We start from the raw sequence: 27,513 nt of genomic DNA, 5'->3' as shown, positions 1-27,513 counted from the left end.
ACATCCCTGTAACCTTTGGGTTTTTCAGTGAATTTCTAAGTTTTTTTTAAATGCTAATTCCCAACTATAATGTCCTTCTATCCTTTTTTTCCCCGTGAATTGTTAAGATTTCCTAAATGCTAATTTCTAAATATAATGGCCCTGTAACCTTTGTTTTTTCAGTGAATTTCTATGTTTTCTGAGTAGAAGTCATGTTTGCAGAGTGGCGGAGAAAGGGGGCTAGGCCTCTGACTGGCTTTCAGGAATCCCCCTGTGTAGGACTTTCATGAGGAATCAGCAGGGCTTCTTGGACTCCATTGTCCCTTAGGAGTAAAGTTGACTTCATCCCCCAACCATTAGTGCGCCAGGAGGTGCATTTGCAGACTGGTGGCTAAAGGGGCGTGCCCTTTGGAAATCTCATAGGTGCACTACTAGTAGGGGGATGAAGTCCCCTTGGCTCTTGAGGGCCCTTGGAGGCCAAAAAGCCCTTATGTTGCCTCCAGTAAGACCGACACAGGTAGATTGCTGAGATATTGTCACCTCTCTGCAAAGCCAGCAGGTCCCAACCACGGGGACCTTCAGTCTCCCACGCGGTCCCCAACTGGGAAAACTGGTTGCCCTGAGAGGGACCAGGGCAGTCAGTATTGTGGTCAGCCCCAGGCGATGGGGTCCCTGGGGCCCCTGGGAACAAAATCAGCCCGGGAGAGAGGCCGCGTCGCCTCTCTCCCATGTGTATAACATTTAGTTTTCTTGTTTAAAAAGTGCAGGCCCTTGGAGATGGGGTCCCCGGGGAAAAATAAGGCCAGGGAAGGGGACCACAAGCCCCCTCTTTCTTTATTACACAATATCAGTGAGTCATGAGTGAGGTAACATGTGTGGTCAGAAGCAGTGCATTGCGGGGGTGTGAGTTATAGCTAGTACGCTAACTATTACGGCTGAATTTCTCTGGTTTTGTATGAGTGACACCTGAGCCTAATTATAATATATGTATGTTTTTTCTGTGCATATATATATATTCACTGAAAAACCATAGGTTTCAGCCACGTTATAGTTAGGAATTAGCATTTAAAAAACCTTAGAAATTCACTGAAAAAAAAACATAGGTTTCACACATGTTATAGTGAGCTGGACATTTCACTCATACAAAATCATTGAAAATCCCCCATTATAGTTAGTTCAGCTAACTATAACTTGCGCGCCCGCAATGCACTGCTGATGACGTCACATATTACATCAATCATGACATCATGGTCAGTGACATCAGTCATGACATCACTGATGACATCTCAAATAAACTAGCTATAACGGGGGAATTTCAATGGTTTTGTATGAGTGAAATGTCCAGCTAACTATAACATGTGTGAAACATATGTTTTTTCAGTGAATATATATATATATATATATATATTCACTGAAAAAACCATAGGTTTAACACCAGTTATAGTTAGCTGGAAATTTTACTGACATAAAACCATTGAAATTCCCACGTTATAGTTAGTTGGACTCACTATAACTTGCACGTGTAATGCACTGATGACACCATCCAGTGAATGTGTGTCTTTCAGATAAATAAATATGTTTTATATATGTATGTTAAGGTCGATGGAAGAATATTTGTTTAAATTATTGTCTTAATGGATGTTTTTAAAAAAAATAATAATTGGATATCTGCCTTATTAAGTGTATCTTAGTGAATACATATATTAGCGAGTGAAAGTAGGTCAGTCTCTCTGTCATCAGTGATGTCATGAGTGATGTCACTGACCATGTCATGAGTGATGTAATATGTGATGTCATCAGCAGTGCATTACACGTGCAAGTTATAGTGAGTCCAACTAACTATAACGTGGGAATTTCAATGGTTTTATGTCAGTAAAATTTCCAGCTAACTATAACTGGTGTTAAACCTATGGTTTTTTCAGTGAATATATATATATATATATATATATATATATTCACTGAAAAAACATATGTTTTTTAAATGCTAATTCCTAACTATAACTGGTGTGAAACCTATGGTTTTTTCAGTGAATTTCATAGGTTTTTTAAATGCTAATTCCTTTCTATATCGAGTTTCTAACCTTTTTTTTTTTTTTACAATTTGCTGTTTTTTTTTAAGTGTTCATTTTTTTTATATAATTTTTTTCTTTTGCGCTCTGGGTGCGCGCTCCGGGAAGCTTTCAGCTAAGCTCTCCGGTAAGCTTTCCGGTGAGCTCACCTGAAAGCGCACCCAGAGCGCTACTGTCGTTCGTGAAAAAAAATATGAATGAAAAGTTAATAATAATGCAAAACATTTCCATACCATACAAATAAAATCAGTTTTTTTTATAAGGAAAATGATTATGCATTTCTGTAAAAGTTTGATGACGTCACTTCGGCGCGCAACGTAAGTGCCCTCGGAAGCGCCTACGTTCGCGCCGTGTAAACGCACGCAGAAGCGCCTACGATCGCGCCACGTTTGCGCCCCGGAAGCGCCTACGATCGCGCCGCGTAAAAGCACCCGGAAGTGCTCCGAAGCGCGCAGCGTAAGCGCGTCGGGTCATGTGACCCTAAAATAACACTTTTCATTGGTTGCTAACAGTTTTTTTTACAAAGAATGAAATCCCCACCCATTTCCTTTACTATTGCTTTGTACTTGGAGAGAGCAAGAGCTGTTCTGTGTACTATCTTCATCTCCTACTTTCCTGATCTACAGCAATGGCTGCAAGAGAATCATCCAGCAGTGATTCAGAGGCATTTTTAGATGAGGACCCTCCTAGGCAGAAGAAAAAAATCCATTTCATCTGGAAATTTTATAACATCCCTGAAGGAGAAAAAAAAGTCAACGCTCCAAAAGTAACCTGCAAAATATGTGGTAGTACTTTATCCAGAGGCAATTCTCTGAAAAAATATAGTTTTGGAAATGCCAATTTAATCAGGCATGTCAAAAGAAGACACCCAAACAACTTTGCGAGGGAGAGTGTCAGAGACCTGGCACGGAAATTACCCACAGATGGCGGCAGCACCTCCACTGGTGGAGCAACACCTTCAGGACCAGCCCGTAGAAGAATGGTCCCTAACATACAGCCAGAGTTTGCAGGCATCAAATTTCTGTGCACGGAGTGTGACGAACTGCTCTGCTATGGGGAGCAGAGTGTTGAACTCATTGCCCTAAAGAAACAGCAACACCGCTGCCCTGACAGTCCCTAAATTTTCACATTTTTTTGCTCCTGTTGAGCCGTTTTGGAATCCCTGTTTTTTGTTTTTCCCTTGACAAAAATCCCAAAAAATTATAAAATTGTTTTAAAAAGTCTAAAAAAAAATATATAAAACAACAAAATCAAAAAAAAAGTTCTTTTCAGAACTACCTCTAATTTATAAAAAAATTCAATTTTTTTTGTGAAAAAAAATCTGTCATTTTTTATCTCCATGGTACGCTCCCCAGTAAGCTCTCCGGTACGCGTACCGGGTGCGCCCCCCGCGGAAATCGATTTATTTTAAATTTTATTTTTTTACCCGCGGGACCCTTTTATGGCCCCCACATCAAAACTAGGGGGTCAGAGGGGGTCTACTCTTCCCCCTTATGGTCATTTGCCCCTTTTTTTTAAACCCCTTGTGTCTCGATTTTACCGAGACACAAGATGGCGGCCGCTCCAGACTGTTTAGAATGTTTACAGACACCCAAGAGCCAATCAGCTTTCTGCGCGCAAGTCGCGTGTCGCGCCTGGAGCGCTCTTCGGTGCGCGCACCGGAGAGCGCCTATAGATATATATATTTTTTTGAACCTAAATTACTCAAAATCCACTGGAGCACATATCTTAAGACATAGCAAAGGCACATCGGGCTACCAGTCCCTACAATTTTGCCAAGTTTGCTGTATATCCATTCAGCCGTTCGAGCTAAAAGTGAAATCGACCGCCCTATGGAAATTAACATGGGGAAAACGCGTTTTGGGACCCCCCTTTTATCTCGGCCCCCGCTTGACGTATCCCCCCCAAACTTTCAAGGAAGAACCGGAGCTCGACGAGGCCATTTTCAGGAAATTTTCATGCAGATTCGTCAACCGGTGCCAAAGTTATTCCAAATAGAATTTTGAGATTTAACATTGAAAAAAATCCTAACTATAACTACCTACTGGCGACCGCCAGTAGGTAATATATACATATATACATATATACATATATATATATATATATATATATATATATATATATATATATATATATATATATATATATATATAGATAGATAGATAGATAACAAACACATATCAATTAAATTAGACAATAAATTAAATATTACAAATTGAAACCCCCAAAAAACCACATTTACAAGAAAATGCTCTAAAGAGTAGGGAAAGCTCCCAGTGGAATAGCGGGTGCAGTTTAAAGTGCTATATATTGCCATAGAGTAATTTAATTATAACTAATTACATATGTTAATTTTTTTGTGTATTGATTAGATTTTAATTGTTAAGTAACTGTTTAATTACTGAATAATTAATTGTTAATTTGTAATTAATTAGTGTTAATAGATAATTAATTGTAATGATTAAATTAAATTAGTATTTGTAATTATTAATTATTATATTATATTAAAGTGGTAATTACTTTTAATTACATTTTTTATAGATATTAATATATATCTTTTTAAATATTATATGAAGTATCTACTTTCTCTACTGTTGCACTCACTGGAGTGGGAATAGTAATTTTTACCCCTACGCTATCCAACACTTTCCCTACTGTTGCACTTTCTGGGGTGGGAATAGTAATTTTAACCCCTACGGTATCCAACGCTTTCCCAACTGTTGCACTCTTTGGAGTGGGAATAGTAATTTGTACCCCTACGCTATCCAACGTTTTCCCTACTGTTGCACTCTATGGAGTGGGAATAGTAAGTTTTACCCCTACGCTATCCAACGCTTTCCTTACTGTTGCACTCTCTGGAGTGGGAATAGTCATTTTACCCCTACGCTATCCAACGCTTTCCCTACTGTTGCACTCTCTGGAGTGGGAATAGTAAGTTTTACCCCTACGCTATCCAACTCTTTCCCTACTGTTGCACTCTCTGGAGTGGGAATAGTCATTTTACCCCTACGCTATCCAACGCTTTCCCTACTGTTGCACTCTTTTGAGTGGGAATAGTAATTTTTACCCCTACGCTATCCAACGCTTTCCCTACTGTTGCACTCTCTAGAGTGGGAATAGTGTTTTTATACTTCCGCTATCCTACGGTAATAATATTGGATATATTTTGATGATATTATGTTACTATATATATATGTTTTAACAAATATGGTTGTAAAAGTTTTTTTATAACTTTAATTAATTATTTAATTGTTATAAGGTAATTTAAGTATTTTTAAGTATATTTTAGTAAATATTTTTTAATATTAATTTCATTTAACATTGTTTTTAATTAATTCGATATTTTTACAAACTATATTTTTGTAAACGATATTTTTTACTCGATATTTTTGTACTTACCTGTTTGTAGATACAAAGCCGATCTTCTGTCTGTCGATATTTTGTCGCCGATATTTTTGGTACTCGATAGTATGTCCTTCGATATTATGTCAGTGATCCGGTTGGACAGCTGGGGGAACTCCTAACTCCCTCCTCTCTCTGTGATTTAGAAACCAGAGCCTCACTCCTTGTTAGACGTGTGGTTTTGTTTATGGCATTATCTACAACACCCGGGGCATAACCCCTTGCCACAAAACGACTTTTACTGGCCTATTGTGCAAGATGACATTCCACATAGGTACTGCAAATGCGTTTGATACGCAGCATCTCCCCGTGAGGGATGCTGCGTATCAGATGTTGCGGATGATGACTTGACGCATGCAGTACCATGTTCCCTGCTGTGGGCTTCCTGTACAGACGGGTTGCCAATGCATTACCCTCTACATATACCTCGACATCTAAGGAGACCACAGAGCTTGGACTTATTATGGATGTGAAGTTCAAGTTAAAATAATTCTTGTTGAGCACTTCCACAAAACTATTTGCGCTTGCCTCTGAGCCCTTCCAAACAAAGAACAAATCATCAATATATCTCAAATATTTGATCACATGTATGTATGTATGTATGTATGTATTTGCATACTTATATAGCGCTGTACTGTCACCCAGAGGGTATCCTGGCGCTTTGACTCAGCAAGCCGAAACCACCGATGCAGAGCTCATACTACTCTTGGAAACAGATGGGTTTTCAGCCCTTTTTTGAATGCTAGGAATTCACCCTGACTCCTTAGCGAGAGCGGAAGAGAGTTCCAGAGTCTAGCGGCCGCAAAGCTAAACGACCGACCTCCCATCCTTATCCTCTGAATTCTGGGGACCGTCACAGATATGCAGAGGAGGAGCGTAGGCTCTGCGATGTGAAATACCAAGAGAATAAGTTCTGCAGCAAGACTGGGCCCTGTCCATGTACAGCTCTAAAAACCAGGCAGGATGCTTTAAAAAGGATCCGCTGATGAACAGGCAGCCAGTGTAGATCCTGTAGTGCCATGGTGGAAGAGGCAACGCGCGGTCGAGAAAGTGCCAGCTTAGCTTCCATATTTTGGACCCGCTGCAGCCTGCCCACCAGCGTTCTAGGCGCCTCCAGGAGCAGTGCGTTGCAGTAATCCAATCTACTTAGGATCAGGCCCCGCACTACCTCTGGCCTAGCCTGTGCTGGGAGCAGTGGTAGGACTTTACGCAGCATCCGAAGCAGCATCATGCAAGTGGCTACGGTTTTGTTGACGAAAAGGTCTAGTTGTAGGTTGGGGCCAAACATGACCCCCAAATTTCGGGCAGACTCTGCTGCAGTCACTGCCCGGAAAAAAAAGAGGGCCAGAAATCATCCGGTAGTGAGCGTGGGACACGGTCATTGGAGCAGTACAGCACCTCCATTTTAGATCCGTTAAACTGGAGAGAGTTGGAGCGCAGCCAGTTCGATGTGGCAGTCATACAGCGGTGAAATGTCTCTAAGGAGACAGCGTCTTTGCCCTCCAAGAAAAAAACAGTTGGGTATCGTCGGCGTAATTAAGCACCGAGATACCGAAAGATCTTATCAATTGGATCAGAGGGCGGAGGTACAGATTGAATAGTATCGGGCTGATGGCCGAGCCCTGCGGCACCCCCTGCCCGACTTTCAGCACTTCCGACTTGAAAGGCGGCAAAGCCACCACCACCTGCTGTCTGTTGTTAAGGTATGAGACTAACCAGTCCCTGGCCAGCCCGTAATCCCGATCTCCTCCAGTCTCTCAATGAGGGTGGAGTGGCTGACCGTGTCGAACGCGGACGACATGTCAAGCAGCACTGAAAAGGCTGCCCGACCTGTGTCGACCCGCAAACGAAAATTGTCTAACACGCCCACCAGCGCAGACTCCGTCCCATGCGCTGGTCGGAACCCAAACTGAGCCACATCCAGCCAGATGTTATCCTCTAGGAAACTGGATAGAGAGCGGGTAACCAACTTCTCCAAGACTGATGACAGATAAAATACAGAGGGTAGAAGAGTTCTTCCTGGAATAGTTTCCAGAATTCATGTGAAAGAGGATCCAGCGGAGAGCCTGATGACACAGTCTGTGCCAATTTACAAAACTCCTCAAAAGGAGGAAGAGAGAAGCGACTCAGCTGAGGTTGATTAGAAGGTTCACCCGGAGCTCCCGGACTAAGGGGGGAGCAGTTCCGCCGGGGTCGACTGGGAGATTCCTCCAAAGCCTCCAGGCTAGAGGAGGGGCAGCTCAGCTGGGGACGATTGGATGGTACTCCCGAAGCTGCCAAGCTGAGAGGAGAATAACTCAGCTGGGGTTGGCTAAAGGGTTCCTCCGGAGCTTCCAAGCTGAGAGGCAAACAACTCAGCTGGGGTCAACTGGAAGACTCTTCCGGAGCTCCCACGCCGAGAGGAAAACAGCTCAGCTGGGGTCGACTGGAAGATTGGAAGATTCTTCCGGCGCTCCCAGACTGAGAAAAGAGCGACTCAGCTGGGGATGACTGGAGGACTCTTCCGGAGCTCCCAAGCCGAGGGACGAGCAACTCGGCTGGGGTCGACTGGAAGGCTCTGCTTGAGCTCCCAGCTGAGGGCAGCATGGGAGTCCTCCTGGGGGAGTCCGACTAGATAAGTTGTCCGAAGGGACCGACAGGGGCGAATCCCCCCCCCAGCAAGTCCGCTCAGAATCGTGACGATCTTATCCTCATAGGCGGCTGCTAAAGAAGCACATAAGGCCTGTGAGACTGGAATATTATTCATGGCTCCAGCCGTATGGGAAAGATCATTCACAATCTTGAACAAGGTCAGTGACTTGTTAGTCGCCTGGTTTAGTATATCCTCCAGGTAGACTGCTTTATCTGTGCTTTATATTCCTGTAATGCTAGCCTAAAAGTAACTTTCGCTGCATCGAAGTAGTCCTTCCTCCACGCCCTCTCTGCCCGCTTGCATCTCAGCTTCAGCTGCAAGAGGTCGGGGGTATACCAAGGCATAGCACGATTCTGTCTATCCCTTGATCTGCGCAATGGGACCACCTTGTCCAGGGAGTTGGATATCTGCCGACATAGACTGGCGTAGCTTTCATCAACACCACTTCCTAGTGTGAATCCTTCAGGGAGGAGAGTAGACAGGACTGGAGATTTTAGGAGTCTAGACCAAGGTCTGCCTATTTTGGTATGCCTTTATTGCTCGTCCGAATTTTTGCAGCATCATAACGTTTAGCATAAGTAAATATCTGGCTATTTATATAATCCAAACGGTCCCTCTCAAACTTGAACGCTTTTCTTCGTTTAATCACGTCTACGTCCTTACACAGACGCGCCTGCATGTCCTCTCTCATTTTTTTGGTTGCTTCTGTCTCATCCAGTTTACTTATTTCCAATTCCAATTCTTCAATTTGCATTTGTAACTTGATCCACTCACTTTCTGCATATTTAATAAGGATCATCATGAGTTTACCTGAAGATTCCAAATTTGACTCAGCCCATTCTAATAGCATTGCCGGGTCTGGTTTTCGAAGCTGGGAGCTAGTGTGATTCTTAGTCCTCTAGGCACCCTGCCCACTTCAAGATAGCGTGATAATGACTTGTGTTCCCACCATTTTGTATTGCTCTGATCTTTTACTGGGGCGGGACCTCAAGAATTTTCTATATGATGATCGAAGGAGGTACCACACTAGCTGCTAATATGATTGAAGGCTGCAGCATAGCACAGACATTTGACTGACACGGTACTGTGCTTTGCATTTTTGATTTGCCCAATGGGGGGTAACTGTAATGGTTGTGGAATGACTCCAATTTCACTATAGCCACAAAGACTTCATTGCCCAATCGCATTGAGGTTTCACTCTTTCAAATTTATTGCATTTTTTTGCATTTTGTTGCTTCAATTAATTTGTAAATGCTTTGAATATCGTTACTGTCATTTATGTACTTATTTGCGATGTACTTTCATTTTGCGTGCAAACCAGCCATGAATCTGTCTTCTAGCTCCTATGCAATGAACCAGCAGGAGTCTGTTGTTTATTTTCATCACAAGTATGAGTCAAATGTTTTGTATATATAACTTTATGCAATTCTACACTCGCACTCGTGACAAAGGAGACTAGATCTCTGAAACACGTTGAGTTTGCTGCAAAATAAATGCACGCTTACACGAAGGATTGTGGCCTGGATTTCGTTTCTTTCACCCTAAAAATGAGGACTGTTGGATTATAGGGCGTTGGGAGCCCGTCCTGGCCCGCCGCTGTGAGAGGCAGGGGAATCTCGCTAAAATTGAGTTGGAATATATATAGACTATGCAGTACATTTCCTCCTTCCCGCTTCATTCCTGCGATACCTACCAGAGCACGGCAGTTGCATGCTGGATCTTGTAGGCGCTGACCATCAAGCGGACTACAAGAGGTGTATGCACCGTGATGTCAACGAAGTGGGAGGAGCCGCGGTCTGTTTGGGAAAAGGCAGGACATATCTACCTCACTCACACCCGTTCACACAAGCACATGCACCTGGCGCTGAAGAGGCAGAGAACGCCGAAATGCATCCGCCATAGGAAGAGAAAGCACTCTTCTTTGTTTGTGCAGCCTATTAAAGCGCTTCCAAATTGTTACTCAGCTGTGGCCTTACTCTTTTTTGGAAGAGCGGATGGTGATATATATATTTCGTCACCCTATGAGGAAGAAGGCAGCCGCCTTTGAAACGCGTCAGGACAAAAGACGAATCAGGACTCATAACGAACCTTGCTCCTTTGTTTTCAAGCTATCTAGCAACTTGTTGGGAGAATAAAGCCCTGAACAGAAGCCCCGCGAGTGTGATCGGTGTTTTTCAACACATGAGCATGCACATTTTAAAAGGTCCCATCACCTTTCTTCACCGCACCCGCCATTGAAGAGTACACAGCGCCTTGATGGGGAACAAGCGTCGCAGAGGAACTGCATTTCGCTGAGTACCGCCACACGACGAGATGGAAAGAGTCCAGAAACGGCGAGCATCCAGCTTGTTGGGATATGAACATATACTTATCCCTTGCTCTAACACCATGACCCCGCCTGGCTGGCGAGTGGTCTCCAGGCCAGGACCCTGCCATCAAAATTGAAAACTGAGGACAGAGACGCAATATGCGATAATTAATCACAGCAGGAATACAAGTACCATAAGGCCCGGCGCCCATCCAGGGGCGTGTCATGAACATAAAGAAAGGTCCTTCTTGCAACCTTCCTGAAAATTATTTTGTCACCCTCTGAAGAAGAAGGCAGCCGCCTTCGAAACGCGTCAGGACAGAAGACGAATCAGGACTCATAACAAACCTTGCTCCTTTGTTTTCTAGCTATCTAGCAACTTGTTGGGAGAATAAAGCCCTGAACAGAAGCCCAGCGAGTGTGGTCGGTGTTTTTCAACACATGAGCGTGCACATTTTGAAAGGTCCCATCACCTTTCTTCACCGCACCCGCCATTGAAGAGTACACAGCGCCTTGATGGGGAACGAGCGTCGCAGAGGAACTGCATTTCGCTGAGTACCGCTACATGACGAGATGGAAAGAGTCCAGACACGGCGAGCATCCAGATTGTTGGGATATGAACATATACTTATCCCTTGCTCTAACACCATGACGCCGCCTGGCTGGCGAGGGGTCTCCAGCCCAGGACCCTGCCATCAAAATTGAAAACTGAGGACAGAGACGCAATATGCGATAATTAATCACATCAGGAATACAAGTACCATAAGGCACGGCGCCCATCCAGGGGCGTGTCATGACCATAAAAAAAGGTCCTTCCTGCAACCTTCCTGAAAATTATTTTGTCACCCTCTGAAGAAGAAGGCAGCCGCCTTCGAAACGCGTCAGGACGAAAGACGAATCAGGACTCATAACGAACCTTGCTCCTTTGTTTTCAAGCTATCTAGCAACTTGTTGGGAGAATAAAGCCCTGAACAGAAGCCCCGCAAATGTGTGGTCGGTGTTTTTCAACACTTGAGCGTGCACATTTTGAAAGGTCCCATCACCTTTCTTCACCACACCCGCCATTGAAGAGTACACAGCGCCTTGATGGGGAACGAGCGTCGCAGAGGAACTGCATTTCGCTGAGTACCGCCACACGACGAGATGGAAAGAGTCCAGAAACGGCGAGCATCCAGCTTGTTGGGATATGAACATATACTTATCCCTTGCTCTAACACCATGACGCCGCCTGGCTGGCGAGGGGTCTCCAGGCCAGGACCCTGCCATCAAAATTGAAAACTGAGGACAGAGACGCAATATGCGATAATTAATCACAGCAGGAATACAAGTACCATAAGGCACGGCGCCCATCCAGAGGCGTGTCATGAACATAAAGAAAGGTCCTTCCTGCAACCTTCCTGAAAATAATGTTGTCACCCTCTGAAGAAGAAGGCAGCCGCCTTCGAAACGCGTCAGGACAAAAGACGAATCAGGACTCATAACGAACCTTGCTCCTTTGTTTTCAAGCTATCTAGCAACTTGTTGGGAGAATAAAGCCCTGAACAGAAGCTCCGCGAGTGTGGTCGGTGTTTTTCAACACATGAGCGTGCACATTTTGAAAGGTCCCATCACCTTTCTTCACCGCACCCGCCATTGAAGAGTACACAGCGCCTTGATGGGGAACGAGCGTCGCAGAGGAACTGCATTTCGCTGAGTACCGCCACACGACGAGATGGAAAGAGTCCAGAAACGGTGAGCATCCAGCTTGTTGGGATATGAACATATACTTATCCCTTGCTCTAACACCATGACGCCGCCTGGCTGGCGAGGGGTCTCCAGGCCAGGACCCTGCCATCAAAATTGAAAACTGAGGACAGAGACGCAATATGCGATAATTAATCACAGCAGGAATACAAGTACCATAAGGCACGGTGCCCATCCAGGGGCGTGTCATGAACATAAAGAAAGGTCCTTCCTGCAACCTTCCTGAAAATTATTTTGTCACCCTCTGAAGAAGAAGGCAGCCGCCTTCGAAACGCGTCAGGACAAAAGAAGAATCAGGACTCATAACGAACCTTGTTCCTTTGTTTTCAAGCTATCTAGCAACTTGTTGGGAGAATAAAGCCCTGAACAGAAGCCCCGCTAGTGTGGTCGGTGTTTTTCAACACATGAGCGTGCACATTTTGAAAGGTCCCATCACCTTTCTTCACCGCACCCGCCATTGAAGAGTACACAGCGCCTTGATGGGGAACGAGCATCACAGAGGAACTGCATTTCGCTGAGTACCGCCACACGACGAGATGGAAAGAGTCCAGAAACGGCGAGCATCCAGCTTGTTGGAATATGAACATATACTTATCCCTTGCTCTAACACCATGACGCCGCCTGGCTGGCGAGGGGTCTCCAGGCCAGGACCCTACCATCAAAATTGAAAACTGAGGACAGAGACGCAATATGCGATAATTAATCACAGCAGGAATACAAGTACCATAAGGCACGGCGCCCATCCAGGGGCGTGTCATGAACATAAAGAAAGGTCCTTCCTGCAACCTTCCTGAAAATTATTTCGTCACCCTCTGAAGAAGAAGGCAGCCGCCTTCGAAACGCATCAGTACAAAAGACGAATCAGGACTCATAACGAACCTTGCTCCTTTGTTTTCAAGCTATCTAGCAACTTGTTGGGAGAATAAAGCCCTGAACATAAGCCCAGCGAGTGTGGTTGGTGTTTTTCAACACATGAGCGTGCGCATATATATATAACGTCAGCCACAAGCCTTTGAAGAAGAAAGAATTTGAAACGCGTCGGCAGAATGGCACTGGAACTGTGAAAGGGGAGCTGGCTGACGTTTTCCATCCTGTTAAAGGGGATTGAAGCTTGGAATCCTGAATTGAGTGCACCTCAAGCCAACTGGAAGCCAAGCGTGAGCCTAATATATATATATATATATATATATATATATATATATATATATATATATATATATATATATATATATATATATATATATATATGTATATATGTACCAAAAAATTACCTCTTCTATTCCGAAGTAAACCAGGACACCCAGAAAGTGTTTGCGAAAATTTATTCAGCAAGTGAAAGAGTGCGACGCGTTTCGCCGATAAGGCTTGCTCACGCTCGTCAAGCATACAATGACGGCCATTTTTAAAGTGCTCAAAAACACTCCCCCAGTGTGCGCATATCACCACCATGGTGATGCGGGCTGCCATCTTATACAAGTACTAATAATACACATTCATTATGTACATACTGCATTAATGTCATGATTGAACCTTGTACCATATTTAGAACCAATATTAAAACGTCTACATGTAAAACGACGTAATTATAAGCAAAAGTTACATGTTGTGCCTCATGTTCATAAATGTGAAAAAACATGAAAAACAATTTTGACCAGGCACATTTAAGATATTTGAATTCCTTGATTGGACACATATTAAACCCAATGCATAGGAGTTGTCACGATATCAAAAAATATCAAAAAATATAGTAGCACATCGTACATCGCGGTCACGTGTTCACAGATTGCATGACATCTAGATTGTCATTGGATGTACAACTGTAGGCCTGTAATACGCCTAAGACAATTGGATCTCGCTGTTGAGATGCATAATGCAAACAACGTGCCGGCTATGATCATATTGTTGACTAGTAAAGCCCAAGTGGGCAAAGTAGGCATCAATACACCAAAAAAAAAAAAAAAAAATTCAGGTACTATATGATAAATTGTTCAGATCCCTGCCCCAGTGGGCTAATGTTATACCAAGATATTGCCAGAAGAAAGTTGGCACATAATTCTCAAAGTTCGTCTCCAATATGTCCAAACTTGTGCAACAAGTCCATGCCCAAGTGGGCGATTACAACTCCATACCGCATTGGGTATTAACAAGGTAAGTATATGAGGTTCAACAAGGTCATTTTTCAACTGATTCATTGTATCCAGCATTTCCCCACATTCCCTGTGAAAAAATAATAATTAAACATTACAAAATAATTAAAACCATTTTAAAATACAAACAGCAAAAGTGCTAATTCATCAGATACATCTAATTATTCATCATACAAATGAACTGACAGTTCCTCACTGGTGTTAAGCCCTAATGGAGTCAAGCATTGGAATTCAATTATGTATTTAGACTCTAGCTTCCTCATAGAAAGTTCATAGTTCCCACCTCTTATTCCCAGTTCAACACAATCAATGACCACCATACGCAATTTAGTTTCATCCTGCATATGGTATTCATAGAAATGCCTGGCGACCGGATATTGTCTGTTATGGTTCCGTATCGCTCTCAGATGTTCTAATACCCTCTTTTTTGCCTCATGTTTCGTACTGCCCACATACCACTTGTTGCATGGGCATATCAGTACGTAGACACTGTGTGGGGTATTGCAGGATAGTCTCTTTCTGATAGTAAATTCTCTGGAAGTTCCTGGTATCGGTAGGCTTTTACAATCTGTGCTGAATTTGCAGGCTTTACATTTCTTGCAGCATCTAAATCCAGCATTTGTAGCATGGTCAAGTGGATCATTCTCAGTCACATAATTGTGACTAAGTTCGTCCCGGAGGGATTTACCCTTCCTGAACGTGATCTGGGGGTTGTCACCTAAATACTTCTTAAGATGGTCATCAGTATTTAAAACATGCCAGTGCACTTTTCTCACATCCTGAGATTGTCCAGAGAAAGTGGTAATGAATCTAATGGTTTCAGATTGTGTCTGGGGTGGTTTGGGAGCTAGTAGTTCATCCCTAGATGTCTTGTGACTCCGTTCTACAGCTTTGGCAATTACTTTGTTACCATACCCTCTCTGCCTGAACCTCTGACACATCACAGCTTCTTCTTTTTCGTATCCATCTTGGGTACTGCAATTGCGCCTGGCGCGCAATAGTTCTCCATAAGGGATACTATAGACAAGACTTTTAGGATGGCAACTCGAAGCCCTCAAAAGACTGTTCCCAGAAGTGCTTTTTCTGAAGAGTTTAGTGGTCAGGATGTTATTTACCACTTCCACCTCCACATCCAGGAACTCCATCTTAGTCTTACTGATATGTTCTGTTAAGATTAGGTTCAAGGTGTTAACATTCAGTTTGTCAATAAACTGTTTGGCCGAGTCCTCATCGCCATTCCAAATGAAAAAAATATTGTCTATGTATCGCAGCCACAGGGACACATTGTTGAAATCAGCCATCTCCTGGACAACCTGCTCCTCCCACCAGCCCATGAATAAATTCGCGTAGCTGGGGGCGAAGCAGGTTCCCATAGCTGTGCCCTGTGACTGGTGATACATGACGTCATTAAAAAAAAAGAAATTGTTTGTTAAACAGAAGTTGATCATAGACAGAAGCATTTGTGAGTGTAGTAACAAAGAGATAGACCTGGTGTTCAGAAAGTGCCTCACTGCTTTCAAACCTTGTTCGTGTTGAATACTGGTGTAGAGACTACTGACATCTAAAGTGACCAGTGTGAAATTGTTCTCCCAGTGGATACCATTGATGATACTCAAAAATTGGGTGGTATCCTTGACATATGATGGTAATGCCATGACAAAATTCCTCAAGTAGTGGTCAACATATTTGGAGGTGTGCTCAAGGAGGGAACCTATGGAGGACACAATTGGGCGACCCGGCGGGTTGCATTGGTCTTTGTGGAGTTTGGGGAGGAGGTACATTATTGGGACCTTAGGGTGGGCACAGTGTAAATATTGATATTCCTCCGTTTCTATCAACCCTTTGTCTTTCCATTCCAAAAGTAAATCTCTGAAAATGCCGGTGGACCTTAAAACATCATCTCTATCACACCTGCGGTAACATGTTGTGTCCTGTAGTTGTCTAAGACCTTCCTGGAGGTACTTGCATTTGTCTAGAAACACAACATTCCCTCCCTTGTCGGATTGACGTATTAAAATATCTTTATCCGCTCTGAGGGATTCAATAGACATCTGTTGGGTATGAGATAGATTTTTGTTACTCTGCGATATTTTCTTGTATCTTAATTTCAAAAGGTCTTTCAATACACCCCTCTCAAACACATCAATTGCCTCACATTGGACTGCAGGTAAAAACACGCTCTTAGGTTTAAATTTAGAACAAGGATTGTTATCTAGGTCAAAACCCCAGCTCTCCCAATCAGGTTCCTCTCTCATATTGACATCATCCCCGTGAATTTCCTCTAATAGAAAAATGTCTTCTACATCTAGGTTACTTAGTGTATTGCTAGCAGGAACAACCGGTCTGTCTTTGACTTTAGTACAATACCATTTCTTCAGTTTAAATTTTCTTGCAAACAAAAATAAGTCAATGCGAGTCTGTGCAAAGTTCATATTATGGGATGGACAGAAGGAAAGGCCAATTGCCAAGATCTCTCTCTCACCTTCAGTTAGCACATGGCGTGAGAGGTTCACCACAGTCATGTTCATTTGGTAATCTTGCTCCTTGTTGCTATTCCCATTGGAGCCTGTGTGGCGTTTGATCCTCCTCTTTTTGGCTTGTTTGTTCCGCCTGTTCCTCCTCTGCTTCCACGTCCTCGACCTCTTTGATTCCCCTTTTCCCCCTGAAAGGTGTCTGTCCGGTTCTGACTCATCATCTGGAACTGGGCTACAAAATTCACCCTTTTGTTGACAATAGCTGGGGGCTCCAGAGGGTTGCCAGATGTGGAGGCGTCCGATAAGTTACCATCCGATACATCACTCTCCACTACCTCCACAGTGGATCCTGACTTATGTTGACTGGTTAGCGCCATCCCTGTTTTCTTGTCAAAGAGATGGTCGTACTTTTTCTGAAATGTTAAAGTACGTCCAGACTGATAATCTTTGAAGTCCCTTATAAATTTCCGTTGTTTTTTGGCCGTGATCTCTTCTTCTAATTTCTCCATTTTCACATTGAGTTTCTTTAAGTGTTCTTCCAACGCTTCCTTCGTCATCAATGGTTCAATTTCCACTAGGAGATTCTCTATATCTTTCAGAAGCTTGGAACGGTCTTTAAGGGCATATTTTACAAGGATTTTCATCATTATCATAGAACACGATGAGGTATTGTCAGACCATTCATTGATCATTTCCGCATCCGGGTCCTCGTATGTGGGAATTGTAAAAATCCGGAGACCCCTTGGAACTCGTTTGACTTCAATGTATCTGGATAATGACTCCGCCTCCCACCACTTGGAGAGTTCTTTCTTATATAACTTTTCTAACTGGCCTAGTTTAGTTTGCAGGGTTATTTCTTGCCCAATGCTGACAGAAGTCTGTGCCGACTCTACATTTTCACCTGCAATATTGAAGAATAATTTATCCGCTGTCTGTTTCCGACGAGAGTCTAAATCACCTGCCATGTTGACGTTTAATTCAAGCAAACACTTTCCGTGCGTGTCAGGAAGCTTGTGATCACCTATCAGCTTCTGCACGCTCTCCGAACTTTTGTGTAATAACGTCGGTTGGGCAGAGAACCCGTACCGGGCACGCCTACGTGAAGGCTTCAAGGTGTTCCCACCCTGTTACTTTCCGCCAGTGCGCCTCTCCAAGTCTTCCGCTTTACCTCCGTTTCAGTATTTCAACAAATCGCCGTTGGAGCATCCAAGTTCGCCCGTGATGCAGTTTCTGGATAATCCTCCACGCTGACGTACTCTCAGCTGGATCCAGACGGCGTGGTGATACACAAAAGGTCAGCCTGTGCACTTCTATGCAACTTCTCTCCTCCATTGCCGGTTTGCACACCTTGGCCTGTCGTGGAACGGTCCCGGATAGGCCACCGACCGGCCTTCAACATGTACCAAAAAATGACCTCTTCTATTCCGAAGTAAACCAGGACACCCAGAAAGTGTTTGCGAAAATTTATTCAGCAAGTGAAAAAGTGCGACGCGTTTCGCCGATAAGGCTTGCTCACGCTCGTCAAGCATACAATGACGGCCATTTTTAAAGTGCTCAAAAACACTCCCCCAGTGTGCGCATATCACCACCATGGTGATGCGGGCTGCCATCTTATACAAGTACTAATAATACACATTCATTATGTACATACTGCATTAATGTCATGATTGAACCTTGTACCATATTTAGAACCAATATTAAAACGTCTACATGTAAAACGACGTAATTATAAGCAAAAGTTACATGTTGTGCCTCATGTTCATAAATGTGAAAAAACATGAAAAACAATTTTGACCAGGCACATTTAAGATATTTGAATCCCTTGATCGGACACATATTAAACCCAATGCATAGGAGTTGTCACAATATCAAAAAATATCAAAACATATAGTAGCACATCGTACATCGCGGTCACGTGTTCACAGATTGCATGACATCTAGATTGTCATTGGATGTATGACTGTAGGCCTGTAATACGCCTAATACAATTGGATCTCGCTGTTGAGATGCATAATGCAAACAACGTGCCGGCTATGATCATATTGTTGACTAGTATATATATATATATATTACCTACTGGCGGTCGTCAGTAGGTAGTTATAGTTAGGCCCAAGTTTCCATAGGAAGAGCATTTGTTGTTTTGCTTATTACTTTGACGTCGTTTGATGATTCTTCATGAAATTTTCCAAACAAATTCTTTGTTCATATCAGCTCCTATGTTGAAAGTTTGGTGTGATTCATCAAAGGGGTGCCGAGAAAAAAAGGGGTTCCCAAAACGTGTTTTCTCCATGCAATTTCAGTAGGAAACTTCAGACAAGGCTAAAGGTCGAACGGGTGAACGGAATTACCCCAAATTTGGCAGGGACAAGGGTCGCGGTCTAGAAAGCTGCTTTTGCTTATTTGGTGTAAATTGATTCAGTAGTTTTGGAGAAATATCGAAATTTACAGATATCGATATTTGGAAATTCTGCCATCTGATTGGCTGAGGCGTTACGTGCACGAGCTTGCTGCTTATTGGTTGCGAGCGGTTGCAACTAGGAAGTATTGGCCACCATTTGTGATTTCTTTAAAACGAGTAAAGAGGAAAAAGGGTGAAAAGAGTAGGAAAGCGGTAGGACAGGAGCACTCTAACTTCTGTGGGGGAGTGCGAAGTGAAGTAGTCACTCCTATAATAATATTAATCAACATTTGTAAAGCGCAAACAATCTCCAGTAAGGGTCTCCAGGTGCTGGGGGCAGTCGGGAAGATTAAGCAAGCTATTGCCCAAGGTCACATGGTGCTGGGCTAATCTGTCACCGGCGCCGGGGATCGAACCGTGATCACCAGATTCCAGCATCAGTCGCCCTGGCCGTGGCGCCACACCTCTCCCTACCAGTCTAAAGTACAGTGTTGCTCAGAGTGACATGGTGCTGAGGTGAGATGCTGCTACACTTGGGTATGAAACCGAGAGCCTAAACCGTGAGCTCATTGCTGTAAAGTGATGTGCTCTGGTCTTTGTAGCATACGTGTGCAAGTAGTGTTAGTAAGTGTTTATAACATACAGGTAGTGGGAAGCAAATTAGTGACCGCTACCGTGCGTTTATACTATACCGGAAGTGAAGTACTCATGCCTACCGGTGTGAAGACACGGGGATCAAACCGAGCTGATTGCTGTAAAGTGATGGGCTCTGGGCGCTATAGCATACTGGTTGCTGTAGTATAACTGTGTAAGTAGTGTTAGTATGTGTTTATACTATACAGGGAGTGGGAAGCAAACTACTCACCCCTACTGGTCTGAAGACTTGGGGATTAAACTGTGAGCCTAAATTGTGAGCCCATTGCTGTAAAGTGATGTGCTCTGGGCGGTGTAGTGTTCCTGTGGAACTAGTGTTAGTTTGTGTTTATACAATAGAGGGAGTGGGAAGTGAACTACTTACCCCTACCGGTCTCAAGACTTTTGGATGAAACCATGAGCTCATTGCTGTAAAGTCATGTTCTGTAGTATTCTAATGTAAGTCATAGTAAAATGATAGTATGCAATGCTAAGAGAATATAAGTATGTAATGTTACAATGTAGGGCTGTCAAGAGGAGAAACTTGGGGAGTTTGTACATGTCGCTGAAGAAGACGGTTGCCTTGCTGTCTGCTCCTGTTGGTGGCTGGTTAAGCTGTCTTGTTTTCTTGCAATAAATCTACTTATCAGATCCACTGCTGTCTGCCTCTTCACTACATAAATTTGGTGAGAAGTGGGAGAAGGTAAAAAGAAGGCAGCACTCACTAATATTTTGAGCTTGCTTGCATTATGCTGAAGACCCATTTTCTTTGTGAAGCTGATTGTACTCATTCCAGGGTCGTCGGCTCATTGAACTATGTCATCCGACCTTTGGTAGGATTTATATTTTTAGATTTTTGTCTTCCTCTGTCTCTTCTGTACACTATGGTCGCTGTACGACACGTGTGCAAGTAGTGTTAGTATGCGTTTATACTAATTCTGTAGTTATGCAGTAACGTATGCATCATGTTCCTAGGGAGTGCCACTTCCCAGATGCAGCTCATACAATGTCCCGGGGAGTGCATCTCCGGGACATTCATGTCTGCTGTTAGAGGGCGAGTGCAATGCTTTCACCCTGTGATAGCAAATCCTTGTTTCCCTTGTTGAAGCAAGAGGAGGAACACCTTGTATCGCTTTGATAGAGCGGATCCGGATGGTAAAAATGGAAAAAAAATGAAACGGGGTCTCACCCGTTCCAGGGCCAATCCTATTATTATATAGCGGGGTCTCTGCAGCACTGCGGACCTTAATCTCAAATGTAAATTAGGCACGGGAGGGCACAGAGACGTTTCACAGCCTAGGGGATCGCCATGTCCCCGGGTATTGTTTACTAAATGTTCGGGGGACTTCGAGGCCAACTCAAGTACGGGGATCGCCACCCTCCGGGGCTCTACTTAAATATGCATGGTGGGCCTTGCCAGTCCGTGAAGCCTCGGTGGCCCTAGGCAGTGCCTTAGTGGTTCTGTAATCACACGGGCAGTACTCATGGTGTTATAAAGTGATACACGCAGGCTTCATTTATGTAATGGTCTGTTTGCTTATATTTGGTAGGCGCACCGCAAAATGTCAAATGTTTTCCCTCATAACCTCCTATAAACAGCCGATTTTCACAATAAACTACAGACAAGTGTTGTCAGAAAAAAAAGACCCATACACTAATTTATTGGTAAAAAAAAATAACCTTTATTAAAACAACACAAATAAATCGAAACACAACTTTATACAAAACCTGCAAGACAAAAAAGAAACATAAGTATGTGTGCCATGTCCAAGAGAAAAAGAAAGGTGGTAAGAATGAAAGGAAGATAGTGAGAATGGGGCTTAGAGGGAGTGGGTAGAAGGGAGAAGGGGAGGGAGAGTCAAAAGAATAGAGAGAGGAGGAGACAGAGCGTCTGCCTACTGCACCCAGCCCTCACTGTTTACCTCCTGTCACCCGGTTGTCTAGAATGCTGGGGTCCGCGAGAAAGAGTGCGGTCCAGCAAATCCTTATAATGAACAGATATGAATGAGGCCAGAGATTACATTATTAAATACGGCAACATCACTAGCGTGCACCTGCACCCAGGCTACTGCAGCCCAGCACCTTCCCTCGCACTGTGCTCAATTGCAGCTCCTGTGCACCGAGGCTTCACTGCTCACCTGCCACAAACTGGTGTGTGTCCAACGATGTGCCGGTGCAAGCCATGGTGTGCGGTATTATTGAAAGTGTTGCTATTGCGAAGCGCACACATGTGAATGTGCTTGGATGGAGGGAGGATCAGCAGTGAGGCTACGTCATACTCAGTGATAACGCTCATCACAGTCAAGCAATGCATGTCAAATGTGAATCTGAAAGTCTCACGTATGACACACTACTATAATGGTAAAGCCTGACAACAGAGCATACAGCAACACAAATCTACACATTACTCTTTACTGTTTGTCACATGTGATCTCGAATGTGCTCTCTGCCCATGGCTGATGATACCCCTTCGAGCCACCAATACCCAGGCCGAAAAGCAGCACAATAATGTGCACACACACACACACCAGGGGCTTCGTGTAACACACATTTGTTATTTGATGTATCATTTGGAAGGCTAATGTACAGACCATGAATATTGATCGAGATGATCGTTGTATGTTGTGTGAAGTATAAGATATCTGTACACAGCAAATAAACTTTCTTTAAAAACTCTCTAAGCAGAAGGGGTGTGTCTCATCCAACGCTGAAGAGAGAATGACTAAAATGGGTGGGGTCCTCAAACTGTTGCAATGGGAAATGTTCTGAACTAATCAAATGCTTTTTTTTAAGGTCACATGGCAATCGTGCATCGAGCGCCCAAGGAGGCCGCACCCGAAGCGATTTTGAGAAAATATATTTATCATAGTATAAGTTTATTACAGTTAGAAATATATACATGTTTAAAATATTTTAGATTATCGCTTGCTCTCATAAACAATATAACGTTTTTAGGTCTCGCGACCTATCGATGTGCGCAAGCGCATCGAGCGGAGCGAGAATTCCAGTGGCGAAAACATCGTGAAACCAAAGGGCTTTCAGCCCCGCGGTTTTCATGCAGTTCCCGTGTACATGCACGCGCATCGCATGCAAGCCCAGCCTCTCGCATTCCCAGGCTCTCCCGCCCCCATCCGGCATCAGGCTTCTCCTCCCCTAGCAGCACTCCTCCCACACCAGCAACTCCCCCTCCCACACCAGCACCTCCCCTCTCTCTCCCCGCAAACACAGCCTTGCCGTAGCAGCACTCCTCCCACACCAGCACCTCCCCCCTCCCACACCAGCACCTCCCCTCTCTCTCCCCGCAAACACAGCCTTGCCCTAGCAGCACTCCTCCCACACCAGCACCTCCCCCCTCCCACACCAGCACCTCCCCTCTCTCTCCCCGCAACAGCACTCCTCCCACAATACAGCCTTGCCCTAGCAGCACTCCTCCCACACCAGCACCTCCCCCCTCCCACACCAGCACCTCCCCTCTCTCTCCCCACAACAGCACTCCTCCCACACCACACGGAGGATTCAGCAGCCGCTCTCACCAGCTTGTGGCTCTTGCAGGCAGTCTCCTCTAATCAGGCCCGGCCGATGCACCACGCTCCTGATTCAGCCGTATTGCAGGCCTCACCCGGGCCTCATGTTGTCTGCCACAGAGAGCTATCGGCACTTTGCAGGCAGTCTCCTCTAATCAGGCACGGCTGATGCACCACGCTCCTGATTCAGCCGTATTGCAGGCCTCACCTGGGCCTCATGTTGTCTGCCGCAGAGAGCTATCGGCACTCCGCATGTTCCACCCAATGCAGGGCGGCAGCAGATCCAGATCACCAGGGCGAGCCAGTCATCTCATCCCCAGTCGCCAGCAAACCGGTGGAGTTTCCGGGGTGCCGCACCAGGGGGCGCCCTCTCAGCCAGGCACTCAGAGTGAAGGCCAAGAGCCGGGTCGGCACTCCCAGGTTTGTGTGTGACCCCAGCCGCTGCCTCCCAAGCCACACCACACTGAGGATACAGCAGCCGCTCTCACCAGCTTGTGGCTGTTGCAGGCAGTCTCCTCTAATCAGGCCCGGCCGATGCACCACGCTCCTGATTCAGCCGTATTGCAGGCCTCACCCGGGCCTCATGTTGTCTACCGCAGAGAGCTATCGGCACTTTGCAGGCAGTCTCCTCTAATCAGGCCCGGCCGATGCACCACGCTCCTGATTCAGCCGTAATATGTACAGTATCAAATCCCACTTTATCCACGGTATGAATGCGCTGGTGAAATACACTGGATTTACAAGTGAAGATGCAATCACATGAGGTATCAGCTAGTAAAATGCAACTTTTCTTTACAGTGACACGCCACAAGACCCTAAAAGTAGACCGCAATCAGCTTTCACTAGAATAGTAAATTTAAAAACAAGTATGCATGATGTTATGCAAAGCAACAGAAGCAAGCACTCCGGTAGCAGTGTGCTATCCCTGGGCCTTTGCAGCAATATTAATAAAAATTAAGCAAGTGTGGGAAGCGGACATGCGGGGATCATGACGAGTGGCGAAGCAAGTGACCCAGTAATAGTCTTTCAGACACGCAATGCCACTCACACCCACGCAAGCCCACTATCACCCACGCAACGCCACTCACCCAAGCAACACCACTCACACACGCAACACAACTCACCCACGCAACCCCACTCACACGCAACGCCACTCATCCACGCAACGCCACTCATCCACGCAGCACCACTCATCCACGCAGCACCACTCATCCACGCAACACCACTCATCCACGCAACGCCACTCATCCACGCAACGCCACTCATCCACGCAACGCCACTCATCCACGCAACGCCACTCATCCACGCAACGCCACTCACACACGCAACGCCACCCACACACGCAACGCCAATCACACACGCAACGCCACTCACACACGCAACGCCAATCACACACGCAACGCCACTCACACACGCAACGTCAATCACACACGCAACACCACTCACGTTGCCAATAGGTCTCGCAGTAGGAAAGTTGGAGCCATTACAATTGCAAATAACAATGCCTTTTATTTTTTTTTCATTTTAAAAACATAAAGGGCTTTGTCATTTACAAAACCAATAGCTCCAACTTTCCTACTGCGAGACCTATTGGCAACGCCAGTGCTTGTTTAGATATAGTTTGGAGACATAAAAAAAAATGAGGGAATGGTGTACCCGGCGCGACACCATACGTCAATGACGTAACACAGGGCCTGGCAGCGTACACTCAGCGCACATGCAACGCACAGCGGGCACTACCCCATATGTACATGACGTAATGCGTGGCTTAGTACTGCGTACTCGTCGGATACCTAAGTAGCAGCTGGCACGACCTCATACATATATGATGTTACGCGGGACACGGTGCCATGAACCCGTTGGATACGAAACGCACATCATTTACGAGTTTAGCAATATGGCGTATAGGTTTCACGTGGTGATGGAGCCTGATATACTACCAGTCTGGGGCTGCAGTTTTCTCACCCCAAAAAAAAGAAATACATATTTTTGGGGAAGATATAAAACATTACATAATTTTTAAAGTAAAAAAAAAAGGATAATAGAGTTCCAAAATATTACCCTTAAAAAAATAGAAAAAAACATAGGTTTTATAAATATTAAAATATGTAATTAACATCTAAAAAACTTTCGAAATTCTCTGAAAAAACCATAGGTTTTACAGACGTTGTATTCAGGAATTATAATTTAAAAACCCTTTGAAATTCACTAAAAAAACCATAGGTTTTAGGGACGTTCTGGTTAGTTGGACATTTGACTCATATAAAACCAGAGAAATTTGCCTGTTATAGTTAGTAGAGCTATAACTATAACGTGCGTGCCTGCAATGTGCTGCTGATGATGTCACATATTGCATCACTCATGGCATGGTCAGTGACATCACTGATGACATATCGAATGACATCACTGATGACATAATTCACGTGATAATCTGATGCACATACTGATGCCCTAATATAAACTTTTATACACTCATTCTAAAAAGCAGACTACTACTTTTTTAAACCATACACACAACAATGCCCTATACTACTTATCACTCACTATTTACTAGGTCTATACACACATCCAGTCACTTATACATGTAGTTACTCATCAATACAGTACTATAATATGCACTCATACATCTATACATGCAGTCACACTCCGCCACTCATCCATAGAGTTACACACACACCTAGTGAGTAATGCAAAGAATCAATCACATCCCCATTTACTCATGTACACAGTTATACACACCAACTCCGCTATTTATATAGACACACCACATCACTTATTTATGCAGATACTAACACATATTTACTGTCTTATACGATCACTGATAGAAGCAGACACTTATTTATACACCCACTCTTCAAATAACTTACTCTCACGTATAGTCATTTATATATTCCAACCCTCACATATAGTGCCTTAAAACATATGTAGTTAGTCACAGATATACCACTGAGACATTCATTCACTCACCAACACACCCATACACACACTAACTCACCCATACAGCCCTTTCCAGCTGCACTTTTGAATCCATACAACCAGTGAATCCCCCACTCAGACATCTATGCACAGTCATACACCCCCACACCCACCCAGACACTCAGGGACCCATACAGCTACTGAGACAACAAATCAATAACCCATATATACACTCATGTAGCTATTCAGCAACCCATGCAGTTGCTTACATACCAACTGAGAGACAAAAACAGACTTTCACACAGTTTAGCCACTAACCCATGCATTCAGTAAGACTCGTTCAATCACTCACTTATACAGTCAGTCACACATCTACTAAATAATCCCTTCAGGCACTTGTAAATGCATTCATTCTTCAATACACCTTGGCATAGATATATATATGAAAAATATTTCAACTTTACACAAACATACATTCACTGGATGATGATATCAGTAATGTCATTTGAGATGTTTTCATTTCCCTCAAGAAATAACGCCACTGAGGAAGGGAATTTTAACTCCCGAAACGAGTCTGGCGTTTGAACTTTGGACTTGTGTTGCTGGTGAGGGCGCCGGTCAGCAAGCTGTCAGATAAATAAACAATGCTGATTTTAATTCTGTGTGGCTCCAGTCAAATTGGTTTCCTGCATTGGTGGTACATATATAGTGGATGTTTCAAAATACAAACCGGATTTGATTCCTGAGGCCCACTGGAGGGCTAAAAGAACTGTTTTAATATGCTGTCATTGAGGCAGAAATCATGGAACCCACTGGAGGGTGAGAATTACTTTGCACATACTTCGAATCCCAGCATGTAGCACCAGCGCAAATCAACAGAGACCCACCGGAGGGTAATTAACTATTTAAATATGCAGAGGGGAAGAGAGGGTGTGTGAAGCTTCGTGAACTGCCAGCATGCCTTTGAGAAAGGAGCAAGTTGCTCTGAAACGCATCAGGCTACAAGATTTATTGGGAAGAAAAATGCCGGTTTTGGAAATAAAAGTTCATGAAGAACACATCTACTGTGAGTGCGTCTTCAATTACGGGGCATCTTTTGGAAAACAAATAACACGGCAGCCAGGCTGTGGAAGATTGCACCTCCATCAAAAGAAATATGGGGCTGAGGCTTTGAACTTTTCATTAGCGCCCGGAAAGCACAGTGGATTTTCAAAATACAAACCGGATTTGATTCCTGAGGCCCACTGGAGGGCTAAAAGAACTGTTTTAATATGCTGTCATTGAGGCA

The 27,513-nt window shown here is 44.2% G+C and overlaps 2 protein-coding genes across 2 annotated transcripts in view; one reads left to right on the top strand and one right to left on the bottom strand.

Annotated features, from left to right (window-relative positions):
• The window catches only part of RDH8 (retinol dehydrogenase 8), a 219,441-nt gene that overhangs the window by 165,887 nt on the left and 26,041 nt on the right, over positions 1–27,513 (top strand). The gene's annotated exons all lie outside the window — the stretch shown is intronic.
• Positions 16,805–17,719, bottom strand: LOC147748149 (uncharacterized). Its single transcript, XM_086936386.1, has one exon. The coding sequence runs from the start codon at positions 17,717–17,719 to the stop codon at positions 16,805–16,807; it is 915 nt and encodes a 304-aa protein (XP_086792512.1).

Source organism: Lissotriton vulgaris, chromosome 1_1 (assembly GCF_964263255.1).
Source record: "Lissotriton vulgaris chromosome 1_1, aLisVul1.2, whole genome shotgun sequence".
Lineage (NCBI taxonomy): Eukaryota > Metazoa > Chordata > Amphibia > Caudata > Salamandridae > Lissotriton > Lissotriton vulgaris.
Note: the sequence above shows the minus strand (reverse complement) of the source record. Positions and strands in the feature narration are given on the sequence as shown.